Source organism: Leucopleurus acutus (genome assembly GCF_964270905.1).
Source record: "Leucopleurus acutus genome assembly, chromosome: 2".
In the NCBI taxonomy this organism is placed as follows: domain Eukaryota; kingdom Metazoa; phylum Chordata; class Mammalia; order Artiodactyla; family Delphinidae; genus Leucopleurus; species Leucopleurus acutus.
This window is the reverse complement of record NC_139143.1, coordinates 184,491,958-184,505,451: the sequence shown is the minus strand read 5'-3', so window position 1 is coordinate 184,505,451 and position 13,494 is coordinate 184,491,958. Positions and strand designations below refer to the sequence as shown.

General features: G+C 47.6%; 1 protein-coding gene across 1 annotated transcript in view; it reads left to right on the top strand.

Moving 5' to 3' along the window:
- Positions 1-13,494, top strand: part of CLCN6 (chloride voltage-gated channel 6) — a 28,012-nt gene that overhangs the window by 3,438 nt on the left and 11,080 nt on the right. The window contains exons 3-13 of the mRNA XM_082834009.1: positions 2,550-2,615; positions 2,972-3,037; positions 3,608-3,674; positions 5,468-5,574; positions 6,206-6,332; positions 6,984-7,051; positions 8,068-8,126; positions 8,991-9,123; positions 9,943-10,056; positions 10,330-10,496; positions 11,035-11,161. Coding sequence (XP_082690135.1) covers positions 2,550-2,615; positions 2,972-3,037; positions 3,608-3,674; positions 5,468-5,574; positions 6,206-6,332; positions 6,984-7,051; positions 8,068-8,126; positions 8,991-9,123; positions 9,943-10,056; positions 10,330-10,496; positions 11,035-11,161 — 1,101 coding nt within the window. The remainder of the gene's footprint in view (positions 1-2,549; positions 2,616-2,971; positions 3,038-3,607; positions 3,675-5,467; positions 5,575-6,205; positions 6,333-6,983; positions 7,052-8,067; positions 8,127-8,990; positions 9,124-9,942; positions 10,057-10,329; positions 10,497-11,034; positions 11,162-13,494) is intronic.

Sequence of the window (13,494 nt, the reverse complement as noted above, 5' to 3'; positions counted from 1 at the left end):
TTCAATAACAGATCATATAGTTCATTGGTACCTGTTTACCAAGTGTCAAACTTTCAGCTAATTTATTTAAAAAAAAGAAAAAAAGATTGGTGTTCTGGTGTTGCAGTTGTTTCTAAATGTCCCTTTTAACAGCTTTATTGAGCCATAATTCACATGCTATACAATTTACCCATTAAAATGTACAGTGCAATGTTTTTTTAGTATATTCACAGAGTTGTGCAATCATCGAAGCAATTTCAGAACATTTTCATCACCCGGAAAGAAACCATGCACCTGTTAGCAGTCACTGCCCATTCTTCTTGCCCCTGACCGTAGGCAACCACTAATCTACTTCCTATCTTTATACCTTTGCCTGTTCTGGACATCTGCAAGCGTTTTCAATGTTTATGGAGTCACAGTGTTATTAGAACCATCAAGCAAATAGTTAATTGCCAGTGATTTTTATACATATTTGGTATGAAGGATAGTCATATTTTCAACATGTCAGTTTTTTTCTGTTTGTTCCTAGAATGTGATGTCACTTAATTGGTTAAAAAATATATACGTGTGTGTATATATACACACACACATATATACAAACGTGTGTGTATACATACAGCTGACCCTGAACAACACAGGTTTAAACTGCTCAGGTCCACTTATATGCAGGTTTTTTCCAATAAATACAGTGCCTGTATTTTCATTTTACAGATATTTAAATTAACTAAGTGTGGGGAAAACTTTGTGTTCCATTAGAGATCACAATATGTGGAATCAAAAGAGCTAGTATCCAAACTGTTTCAGCTTCTTGCCCTTGGGTGAGTCATTTATCAGTTTCTTCATTTTTGAGGCAGAAATAGCAAAATTTGGATTTTCGACTGTGTGGGAAGTCGCTTTCCCTAACCCCTACGTTGTTCAAGTGTCCACTATATGTACGTATATGCGTAGAATCTATATGTGTATATATGTATAATCATTAAATATGTATATATATTTAGTCATTCACGGATGGGTCTAGTTTCCCAGCAGAAGTATAGTTTACAGATTGAGATTTTTTTGTTTTGTAATCAGGAAAACAATTTTGTTTCTAATATAAAAAGCACACCATGTTTGCTGGGAGAATTTTAAATCATATCCAGATGTGAATGCCTCCTAAAACACCAGAGATAACCACCGTTAACAGTTTTCCCAAATGTTTTGCATTGTATGCTGACGTACAAATCTTAATTTTATTTAATCAAAATAGGATTATATTATACATTTTATTCTGCTCTGCCTGTATTTATTTTGCATCTTTGCCTTTTTTACTTAATTGTTGCACATTTTCCCCGTCTGTCTTTGTAGACCTGTCAATTATTTTATGGCTATATAGTCTTCTGTATCTGGGTGGATGATAACTGATTTAATCAGTCGGCTGTTGTTACTCCAGGACCCTTTAACAAAGGAATTTGGACTTTGGGTAGTCATATAAATGGAAAAAACTGTCACGTGTCACACCTGTGTTTGTTTGGCTGACTCAACTCCTGTCTGGGAGTGTGGCCACCGGGCCAGTGTCCAGTTTGTTCACTAGCTGACATGTAGGTAGCAACAGGTTATGGGGAGAGAGCACACAGAAGACTGTGTTCCTTTGGTGCCAAACTGCTGCTTCTCATGCAAGATGTAGAAATAAAATTATTTACTTTGAATTGTTTCTTGAAATGACTCTGGCCCACCTGCAAAGCGTTTGCAGAACAGCTGTGTTCTGCGAAGTTTAAGGAAAACTGTCTCCACGTTTGTCTCGTGACTAACCTCTTTTTCACAGACACGAACTGCAGAAGGTACTTAAAATTAGACTTTCTAAATTAATTTGGTTCTGGTTAATTGAAGTATTTGTTCATCTAATAGAGTAAGTTGGGTAAAACTAGTGACAGCTGAAGGTCTTTTAATGTTTGGCAGAAACAGGACACTTAAAAATATGTAGTTTAAAACTTCTTGGGACTTCCTGGTGGCGCAGTGGTTAAGAATCTGCTTGCCAATGCAGGAGACACGGGTTTGAGCCCTGGTCCGGGAAGATCCCCCATGCCACGGAGCAGCTAAGCCCGTGTGCCACGACTACTGAGCCTGAGCTCTAGAGCCCGTGAGCCACAGCTACTGACGCCCATGCGCCTAGAGCCCGTGCTCCGCAACAAGGGAAGCCACCGCAATGAGAAGCCTGCGCATCGCAACGAAGAGTAGCCCCCACTCGACGTAACTAAAGAAAGCCCGTGCGCAGCAACAAAGACTCAACACAGCCAAAAATTAATTAATTGATTAATTTAATTTAATTAAAAATTAAGCAAAAAACTTCCTAAAGCGTGAAGTATACACCTAAAGCAGTGCTGCTGAAATGTCCATATAAACCACAGATTGCGATACTGCAGGTCTGAAGGGGCTGAGGGTGTGTGTTTCTAACAAGCTCCTCCTGGGTGCTGCTGTGCCCACCTGTGCTTTGAGTGGCAGGAACTGGGAGTTTTATCCCTTTCCAGGTTTTGGTAATTCTTCCTATTGGCTTGGGACTTTTTTTTTTTTTAACTCACACGTCCCTCTTTCAGAGTTTGGATTATGATCGCTGTATCAATGACCCTTACCTGGAGGTTTTGGAGACCATGGATAATAAGGTGAGTCCTTTATTGATCTCTTGGGACCAAGTAGGTCTTAGGACAGCTTCTTTTTCTGTTCTAAATACTCAAGTAAATTTCTTTACCCCTTGGCCTCTTAACCCTTTTCATGAGATATCTGCATTTATTACTTAGTCGTTCAACCTGCCAACCAGAGTGCCCGCTGTCAGTGCTCCTGGCCCGGCCCTTAGCGTTCTTCATTCTTGCATTGTAAAGCACCTGCCACCCCAGACATCATCACCGTGCTTGCTGTCCATATGGAATTTAGTCTAAAACTGGTTGGCTGAGATGTATTCCCTCCCTGCTGTCATCATAAGCCTGCAATAAACAGAATCATTTCCTTCCTTTGTGAACAGAAAGGTCGCAGGTATGAGGCGGTGAAGTGGATGATGGTGTTTGCCATTGGAGTCTGCACAGGGCTGGTGAGCAGGCGGGGCGTGGGGAGACGATGGGCCAAGGGGTGGAGGGGGTCAGAGGGCAAGCTCCAGCCGGCGAATAAGTTGTTCGTTTTTATAACAGAGACTGCCTTACGCCCCCCACTCCTTTTTTTAAAATCATAATCCTGACACTTTTTCATACTTCTCTTGCCACGCAACTCTGATGCCCTTTAAAGCACGCAAAGGCTTTTTGAAACTGCATTTGGAAAGAGCGGAGCAGGCCTCACACATGTCTGTACTGTTCCTCTCCAAGCACCAGTGGTCTTCCTTGGTCTCCGATCTTTTTTACCATCCTTTTCCCTCTGTGCTTTAACTCTCCTTCTGACAACTTAGCTGCACCCCTTTCTTTTGTGCTTGGAGGGGCCGAGGCGCCAGGTTCAGGTGGGACCCTCCTGTAGCCACAGTGACTAAGGAAAGCCTGTTCACGCGTGGCCTGTTGGTAACATTGGTGCAGGTGACCAGCGAGAACAGGCAGTGGGGGGAAGGGGCGGTGCCTCAAGGGGAGTGCCTGTGACAGCGGGGAGACCTGGGTGACCACCCACGTTCTCTTCACAGGTGGGTCTCTTCGTGGACTTCTTTGTACGGCTCTTCACCCAGCTCAAGTTCGGAGTGGTGCAGGCGTGTATCCTTTTCACGGGTCTTGGTGTTTCCGGACGTCAGCAGTTGCTGACTCTGCTTTCCTGTCTAGAAGTGAGTTTAACAGCAGACGTGATCTTTGAAGAGCTACGTATTAGCCACTTGGGTTTGAGGTTTTTCATTATCATCGAAGGACACGAGAGGAAGACTTTAATAGAAAGGTGCTCATGTTCATGGTTAGTAAGACCTGAAGCACAGATGCCTATTTTCCCTGATCGATCTATGAATTCATTGTAGTTCCAATGGAAATTCCAGTAGATTGTTGCTGGAACTCGAAAAGTCTTTTCCTAAATTTGTGTGGAATAGTAAAGAGCCCAAAGTAGCTGAGACAGTTTTGAACAACAGACAGGGGAATAGCCATACTAAATGTCAAGACATATAATTTAAGATACAGTCATTGAAACAGTATCATATTGGTGCGGGAATACCCAATTAGACCAGTGGGAAATAATAGAGAAGCAGAAACTGGCCCACACACATAGAGAGATGTGGTGACTGACAGAGTTAGTGTTATAAATTAGGAAGGATGGATTAGTTAATAAAAGATGTTGGGACATCAGTTATCCACCTGGAAAAATACAAAATTAGATTCTTTGTACTATAAATTAATTCGAGATGGACTGAAGATGTCAATAGGCGAAACAAAACTTGAAGAGACGATGTAATGTTGAGAGTACAGAATAATTTCTAAGGACTCCAGGAGGCACAGACTGAAGGGGAAAAGATCAATAAACTTGACCACATCAAAGTAAATATTCTATTTATACACACACAAAAAAACCCCAAACAACAATAAAACACCATAACTAAAAAACAAGTTTACAGCCTAGGAGAGGTTGTTCCCGTGCATTTAAGAGACAAATAATTAGTATCCAGAATAGAGGAAGAACTGCAGCTCAGTAAGAAAAAAGTCCAAACAGCCCAATAGAAAAGCAAGCAAAGGATGTGAACAGGCAATTCTCAGAAGAGGAAAATTAGCCGATAAATAAACCTGTGGAAAAGTGCTCACCTCACCACCAGCAGGGAAATGAAAATCAAATACATAGGAAGGTGCACCTTCCTAACTCCTGAGTTTCTGTTCTAAATGTGGCCCTCAGACATGCACAGAGATGTTCATTGCAGCTCTGTGATGGCAAAGGATTGAAATCCCACCAAATGGGAGAGTGGGAAAATTGATGTTCACATGATATAGTTTTATGTAGAAGTCAAAACAAATGAACCAGAGCTTTTCCATCAACATGACTAATTCTCAGAAAGCGTTGAGGGAGAGGAAAAAGGCAGCTGTAGAATGTGCATCAAGTGCAATGCCATTGTTTTAATTTTAGAAGCACCTGGAACAATGTGGACGCACATGGAAACTTGCAGGGGAGGATGCGCAAGAGTTTCAGCTTAGTGGTTTCTTCCAAGAGAGAGGGAGGGAAACAGAAAGGGTTTTGTTGTTGTCATCGTTGTTTTTAATGGTATCTAATGTTTTCATTTAAAAAAAATACCTGGAGCAAATGCGGCGTAGCACTGAGATTTGTCAAGGCATGGGCTGTGGGAGTACAGGTGTCTGTACCTTACCTCTCATAATGTTTGAAGTATTTCATAGTTTAAAAATGGTTCCTAATGTAGGAGACATCTCAGGCAGTTGTGTTTTTTTTAAGTTTATATACGGAGAACAGGAGGGTGTGCAGTAAGCAGCCACCGTGCTTCAGAAGAGGAGAAGCTGCCTCACTTCAAGTGACGGTAGGACCGCCCCAGCTAGCGGGCACGGTTTCCTTAACCCCATGTCTGTAGCGGTGGAGGAGTGCAGCCAGAAAGGCTGCCTCGCCCTGTCCCTCCTTGAACTCTTGGGTTTCAACTTGACTTTTGTCTTCTTCGCGAGCCTTCTTGTCCTAATTGAGGTGAGGTGGTGGGGTGTCGCCTTTTTGCTCATGAGGTTTTGCTCTCATTTTCTCCATCTCCATTTTCAAAATGTCAAGAAACTGATTTAGACTTCGAATATAGATTCCCGTAGAAAACGTGGTCTCTCGTTCACTTAGAGATGTTTTCTGAAAGTGGTTTCAGCCTCTGGTGAGATTAAAGAGGAACAATCTAGACGAGGTTGGTTTTCGACCTTGGTAGCGCGTTAGAAATAACCTGGGGAACGGTAAAAATGACTTGAAATAACTTTAAAATACTTTGAACTTAAATACTTTAAACTCAAAAAGACTTTAAAATGACTTTAAAAGTGACTGATACCCAGCTTAGACGAATGAGGTAAGACTCTCCGGTAGTGAAGGCTGGCATCGATTGTTGAAAGGCCCCCCCAGGTGATGCTGAATCACCAGGAACTTGCTAGAAATGCCTCAGACCTACTGAGTCAGAAGCCCGGGGGGCAGGGGCAGCCTCTGGTTTCACAGGCCCATGGGGGGCAGGGGGGTGGGTGCTGCTCTGGTGAAGAGGGTCAGTTCGCCCTCTTTGGTGAGGCTGTCCAGGGTGAACCGTAGACCTAGTGGAGTCTGAGTTTCTGGGTGTACCTGCTCTCCCCATCAGCCAGTGGCAGCGGGTTCTGGGATACCCGAGATCAAATGCTATCTGAATGGTGTGAAGGTGCCTGGAATCGTGCGTCTCCGGACCCTGCTCTGCAAAGTCTTTGGAGTGCTGTTCAGTGTGGCTGGAGGTAAGGAGGGTCTTTTCTGACCTTTATCCTTGAAGTGTTCAGGGGGCGAAGATGACAAGAAGTGTCATGTGTGTACACTGAGTAGGTTCGGATTTGAAGGCCCCGGCCTCAAACAGGTTTCTGCCCTGTTTGTTGATGGGTTATTTTTTAAATGCAGATGCTCTGAATTAGTTACCATTCAGAGATATCTGACCAGCGCACCACTGAGTCTTGAAGTAGAACGAATGTCTAATTGGTTTGTGGAGGTGGCTTTTAGCACAGTCAGCAAGTTTTTGTGCCAGATAATAAATATTTTATACTTGGTGGGCCAAGAGGCAAGAAAAGAAGCTATTAGGTAGGTGCTTAAACTTACATGACCGCTTAAAATGTATCCATGTGAGAATGTAAAGACCATTCTGAGCTCTCTCAGGCTGTATAAAAACAGGCAGCAAGGCCGTCTTGGCCCACAGGCTATGGTTTGCCGACCCCCGATGTAGAATTTCAAGATTATTTTCTCCTGTTTGATGGGAATTTGACTCACCCTTTCTCTTACAAAGTCATAGGATCATCTTTGTTTTATAGTTGTCAAGAGAAAGGTCTATGTAACAAAGGTCTCCTGACCCAGACCGTTCTGTGCTCACTGATGGCCTCCCCCTTTTCCACCTGTTCCAGGGCTCTTCGTGGGGAAGGAAGGCCCCATGATCCACAGTGGAGCAGTGGTAGGGGCTGGCCTCCCACAGGTAAGAGTTGATGGTCTGCGGGGGCGGGTTACCCCTGGGAGTGGGCCTCCTGCACAGGGGCGTGTCTGTGGTTGAATTTGGAAAAAGTCCATCGGGAGCATCCCAACACGGCTTCGGAATCTGCTGTCACTTTGGGTTGACGAGAAAACGATATGGTCTGTCTCCCAGGAGAGCAGGTAGCTGGTACCTCGAGGCTTTGACGAGGCCCTGCTGAGTCCTAGGAGCAGGAATGGGACAGAGAGAAAGTCTGTTCAAATGAAAGTCACCCGGTGCTCCCACAGCCTTTGCCGAGCACGTCCGTGCAGGGTGGCTTTGTGGAGCGTCTCGGGAGAGGCTGGAAGCCTTGGCTGAGATGGTCTCAGGCACAGGTCTATGCTGATTCCTTTGGAAGCAATGCGGGAGTAGCAGCTGCTGTTCATTAGCGTTAGGTGCTGTCCGGGCCAGACTCTCATATACTGGCTCCTTTAAAGCCACCTCAAGGGTTGAGTTGCCCTTATCATCTTCTTTCTCAGATGAGGAGCTGAGGCTTAGGGAGGCCAAGGAGCTCTCTCAGGACCGCAGGCTCCCGTGCTCACGGGCTGGTCCACGTGGAGAAGTCTCAGTTCCCTATGAACTGTCGCTTACGGACGTTTACATCTCATGTTCTAAGGGGAGGGAGTTGCTGTGCGGCGGCCTGAGATTTTGTCGAGCAGGTTAAGAGTTGGCCCCCTTGGCCCTTCCTTGGTGACTCTGCCCCATGACGTCTGCAGCAGCTTTCAGTTCCGCCTAACCCTTCGCTCAGCAATTTCCCCTTTTCCTTTTGGACTCGCTATGTACAAAATGCAGTTTCTGAGGGGCCTAGAAATTGGGGGGGCAGGAAAAGCAGTTCCTCCCCGAAGCCGCCTGTCTTCCCATCTGCTGCCCCGGACTCCTTCTCGCAGTCCCTGCCCAGGCGCGCTCAGGCTACAGGGACTCCCTGGCGCTGTGGATGCCTGCAGCTTCGGGCCCCTCTCTGACTTTGTTTTCTCTTGTTCTAGTTTCAGAGCCTCTCTTTACGGAAGATCCAGTTTAACTTCCCCTATTTCCGAAGTGACAGGTATGGAAAGGTTGGAAATTGGGTTTTTTTTTGGAAAAAACAAGCCGTTCATTTACTGCCACTGAGACCCTACACTTGCTCTAGTCCGGCTCACACTCTCCCCGGCTGGGCGGGCTGCGTGCAGAACCCGACCGTCCAGAAGGAGGTGGGCTTTGAATTATTCTTCTGAAGATTAGGAGCACAAGGGCCAAGCAGGCAGCATGGCTTCCATTTTGTCGTAACGTAGGGCCTCTAGAAGCATCTCAGACAACGAAGAATGTGGTCCAAGATCGAACGTGTGCCCAGGGAAGCCCACAGGCATATATCAAGGATGGAGCTTATTTGCTTGGTCAGCCGCGTCTCGGGTTTGGAAGGCTGCTTCTGGGCACTCTTCAGCCCGTGGGATTTGTGTGTGTTACTGACTTGCACACCTGGCAAGGCCCTTGCAGTCAGGGGCCCAGGGGCCGGGTTGCGGTCCGCCTCCTCGCCTCGGCGTTCCTGCCGGTCACTGTCACCTGCCCCTCTGCTCACAGCCACACTCGTACGTTTTCTCTGGTGCTGAGCTTTCTGGAAGGAAGGTCTGATGAGCCAGTGGCTCAGCAGTGCCACCAGAACCCTCCAGTCTGCCTCCTGAGAACCCATGTTGAGAGTCAACAGACGTCAGGGAGTCCCCCCACCTGGCGGAGCTCCTCTGGGGAGAGCGTTTGGCTCATAGGTGAACTGCTTTGGCTGCCGAGTTGCCTCCCCAGAGACCTGCCCTTCACGAGCCCTGACTGTTCGTGGGTCTCGAGATGTTAAAATGTCAGTGCATAAGGAAGTGAAAACTTGCCTTTCGCAGCCTGAGGGCTGTTTCTCAGATAAACTGTCTCTCTTTTCTGTCCTCAGAGACAAGCGGGATTTCGTATCAGCAGGGGCGGCTGCTGGAGTCGCTGCAGCTTTCGGGGCCCCCATTGGGGGTACCTTGTTCAGTCTGGAGGAGGGCTCATCCTTCTGGAACCAAGGGCTCACGTGGAAAGTGGTGAGGAAGACCTTCCCCTGAGCTTAACCACACCCCCCAGATTTAAACTGGACACCTCTTACCCGTTACATTTACCAGTAGTTTTTTTTTTTTTCCTCTTTTACTGTTTACCAGAGTCATACTTTAAATACAGTTACAAATGTCTGGAAATAACAGAAGCAGAAAAGGTATACCATGCAAACACTAACCAAAATAAAGCTGGTGTAGTAGTTTCTTAACGTTAAAGGAGACTTTGAGACAAGGGGAATTACCAAAGTGAATGAGGGACGTTTCACGGTGATAAAAGGCTCGATTTAATCGATAGTTTTAGTTAACCTGTGCTTCTGATGAGACCAAGAGAGTTGACGTTACTGGAAACTCCTTTGCTCTAGACACCCATAACCTCCAAACTGTGGACTTTTCTGTACTTCCCATATTAACACCCTTCCCATCCTTAGGCAAGCTGCTGCCGTTCTCTCCTGATGAACCATCTGACCCGATAGGTGAGACCGGCTGTGGTCCTGATGTGAACCCCCGTCTCCTGCCTCAGGGGAGCACGTTCTTCCTCTGGTGTTTACTGTTCCTTTTTTGGCACAGGGTCTGGTGCATAATAGGCTGTAAATGAATAGTCCTTCACAAAAGGCTGAATGAAAACTCCTAATAGCCTGATTTCCAACTTCTCACACTTGTGGTGTATCTACTGCCGTGGTCACCAGGGCCCTGTGTCCAGACCTGGAGTTGGCCGGTCTCTGTGCAGAGCAGGAGGTTGGTGGGGACACGTCTGGGAGGAGGCAGGACCTGTCGCTATCGAGTGTTCTTGTTTTTTCACCTGTCCCCTAGCTCTTTTGCTCCATGTCTGCCACCTTCACCCTCAACTTCTTCCGTTCTGGGATTCAGTTTGGAAGTTGGGGTTCCTTCCAGCTCCCTGGATTGCTGAACTTTGGCGAGTTTAAGGTACGTTTTGTCCTTGCCCCCCAAATTTCTTTCTTGACCCGTGAAAATTGCTCTTAAGTACCAGAGAGAAGCTGTCAGAAGGGTAGGTGCGTCCCTGCCCCTGTCGTCTCCCGCATGCCCTGTGCTCAGTGTGGGCGGGATTGCAGCACTGCTTTGGCTCTCGTAGGGAGAAGGCAGGATCGCTCCTCGTCTCTGTCTTTTTCTGCTCCTGCCCCTTCCTGTTCTCATGGGCACTCTGGTTTTTCTCTCTCCCTCCCTTGCCCCTTCTCTCAGTGCTCTGACTCTGATAAAAAATGTCATCTCTGGACAGCTATGGACTTGGGTTTCTTCGTCGTGATGGGGGTCGTTGGGGGCCTCCTGGGAGCCACATTCAACTGTCTGAACAAGAGGCTTGCAAAGTACCGTATGCGAAACGTGCACCCGAAACCTAAGCTCGTCAGGTACCCACGCAGTCACCTCCCCTCCTGCCGTGGCCCCCAGGTCCTGTGTGGACCAGGCCATCTCTCCCGGGGAATGGACCCCACTTCCCACACCAGCTTTCATGTCATGTCTAAGACTGAAAATGGAAATCTGTTTGTCAGATGGGCCCAAAGACTGAGGCTGAGCTTAATTTATATCAGAGCCACTGGCTCACTCCCAGCCTCTCTGGACTTGGCCACCAGGACGCATGACAAAGTCAGTATTGGCCCCGCCGAGGGGTGCACTCTCACTAGACTCTCGCCCCAGGACTTAAAATGGAAGGCCTTTCATTCCTCGGAGAGAGATGATGTGGCCACAGCAGCCCACGTTACTGGCTGCCCACTTTTTACATGGAAATTGCTGGAATGCAGCAAGTCACTGATAAATTCTGCACACGTGCTAACAGCAGGGGCTGCTGTGCGTGCTCTTGGGGGAAAGGAGGGGTGGAGGTGGGCAGTTTTGAGTTCCCAGGACCAGGTGACTTTTTATCCACAGTAACGGCTGCGCTTTGCCTCCTAGAGTCTTGGAGAGCCTCTTGGTGTCTCTGGTGACCACCGTGGTGGTGTTTGTGGCCTCCATGGTGTTAGGAGAATGCCGACAGATGTCTTCCGCAAGTCAAGTTGATAATGACTCCTTCGCACTCCAGGTAACCCTGGTGCACCTGCTACCTTTGTCCTACACACGCGAAACAGAAGAATCCAGAAATGTATGGCTTGCCTCAGTTTAGAGCTAATAGATGTGTTGGGTTCATTCTTCCACACCTGATTCAGATTGCCCGGGGTGGGGCGGGCGTTGTAGTAGTCTTCTTACTTAAGAGAGGATGTGCACCAAACTTTCTCTTTCTCACTTTTGTGAACAGTCCTGGCTCTCATAGAGGGAACTCCTCTCCCTCTCTCTCCGCCCGCCGTCCCCCTCCCTCCTTCCTTCCCTTCCTGTCTCCCCCCAACCGTCCCTCTCCCTCCTTCCTTCCCTCCCTCTCTCTCTTTGTTGAACAAAACTAATTGGAAACAGACGTTCAGGATGCTGACTGTCCGCTTCTCCTCCGAGCCTCAGTTTACTCTTTGACCCCCCCCCCACCCCTGAAAGGTGCACGCCAGCCTCACCCTCGGGATGTAAGAGGCACCCCTCAGACGGGAGAAAGGAGTGCCTGCCTCAGGGCACACGGTGGTCCTGGCTCGTCCTGCATCTTCTAGTTTTTCTGGGTTTAGGTCATTTACTGGCATGCCTCCTCTTTGCATTTCTCCTTTTCCTTTCCTAGGAGTATGTGATGTTTTCTAGCACCTTTCCCTGAAAGAGCCGGTTGAGTGAGGTAGGCATTGGAGCTTACTGTACCCTGTGTTTTTCAGTCCAGCCCGGTGGGTCTGAGAGCCGGTCTCTAGGGTGGAGGCTGGAGGTTCTCTAAGTACATGTCTTGTTGCCTCCGGGGAGCCACTCGAGTCCCTCTGAGCCCCTTTGGGCTTTTGTCTTGAGTGGCTGCCTCTTCCTTGTCCCCAGGAACAGTCAGTGAACGGCTAGAATGTACTAGGTCAGAGGTCAGCAAACTGCGGTCCATGGTTTTTACATTTTTAAAGCGTTGGGGAAAAAAAAAAAAAGAAGGACATGTGACAGAGACTGTATGTGACCTGCACAGCCTAAAATATTAACTGTCTGGCTCTTCACAGGAAATGTTTGTTGATCCCTGTCACTGGCTATTCCCCAAGGCCACCCTTACCAGACCAATATTTTCCAAAGTGTGTTTTAAGGAACATTGATACACGTGATTCAAGAGCAAACAAATGGAAAAGGATTCTGTGGTCAGATGGGTTAACCAGAGCTGAGTAGGTTTCTTTAATACAGGATTTCTCAGGGCCTTTAAAGTTCCAGTAAGTGTTAGGAATGTTTGGAATGTTCATTGTGTGCCAGGTGTTCTACTAAGCACTGTACATACATGAACCTCATTTAGTCCTTACCATTGCCACGTTGGCTAGTATTGTCCCCATTTTACAGATGAGAAAACTGAGGCCTTGCCTGAGATCACCCAGCTAGTAATATATAGCATGAGGTGGGTATTATTCCCATTTCATAGATGAGGAAACGGAAGCTTCACAAAATTAAAGACCTTTCCCAAGGTCACTAGAGGGTGGCAGTGTGAGAGTCAAATCCACCTGATCATGGAGCCTGTTCTCTGCTTTTCACAGATACACCGATTTCCAGCAAGTGCTGTGATACTTCTGTATGCGTTTGACCACAGGACTCTTTCCAGAGCACCTTCAGGACTAGGTTCCTCCAGGCATAGTTTGGGAAACACTGCATGTGCTGGTGATTAAGCTGTCGCCTCAGCTTGTCCCCCCTTCACTGTTCCGCACACGCGTCTCCTTTGCCAGCTCCTCCCTGCCAGGTTCTGCCGATAGGGGGCACTCTCCTGTCTCCTACAGCAGCCTTCATCCGGCCGTGTTGCCCAGCCAGGTCCACCTGGGAGGGTTATACAAACCCATCACCTGGTGTTGTTACAGGATCCACATAAGGGCATCTTTACAGTGTCATTAATATCGATAGAATGGAATCCAGGAAAAGTCTGTGTAGTTAACTTTGCAAGAAGCACTCTCTGATTGTTTGCCCAGTGAGAGGTGTGAGGTCTGCCCCCTGTGCTGCGTGTACATCGCCAACCAGAAAACAGATACCCTCGCCCTGTAATGAGCCCAGCAGTGCCCGGAGCTCATCTGCTCACACAAAACGATGAAGAGAATGAGAGGGCTGGGATGTGGAGAAATAATCTCTCCTCCCAGCTTGGGTTTTGTGCAGCCAGGAGCGCGGTGTCTGCATCGGGCCTCGTGTACGTGGGTTTTCTTCTGCAGCAAACTCGGGTGGAGGCTTTTTCCATTTGGGACAAAGTTGGGGCGTTAGGTCAGGCTGTGCCCTGGACTCTCCTCTGCAGACGCCTGTCCACTCCCGGCCACTTGTCGGTCCCCTGCCTCGTCCTCCACCATCCATGGTGCTCTG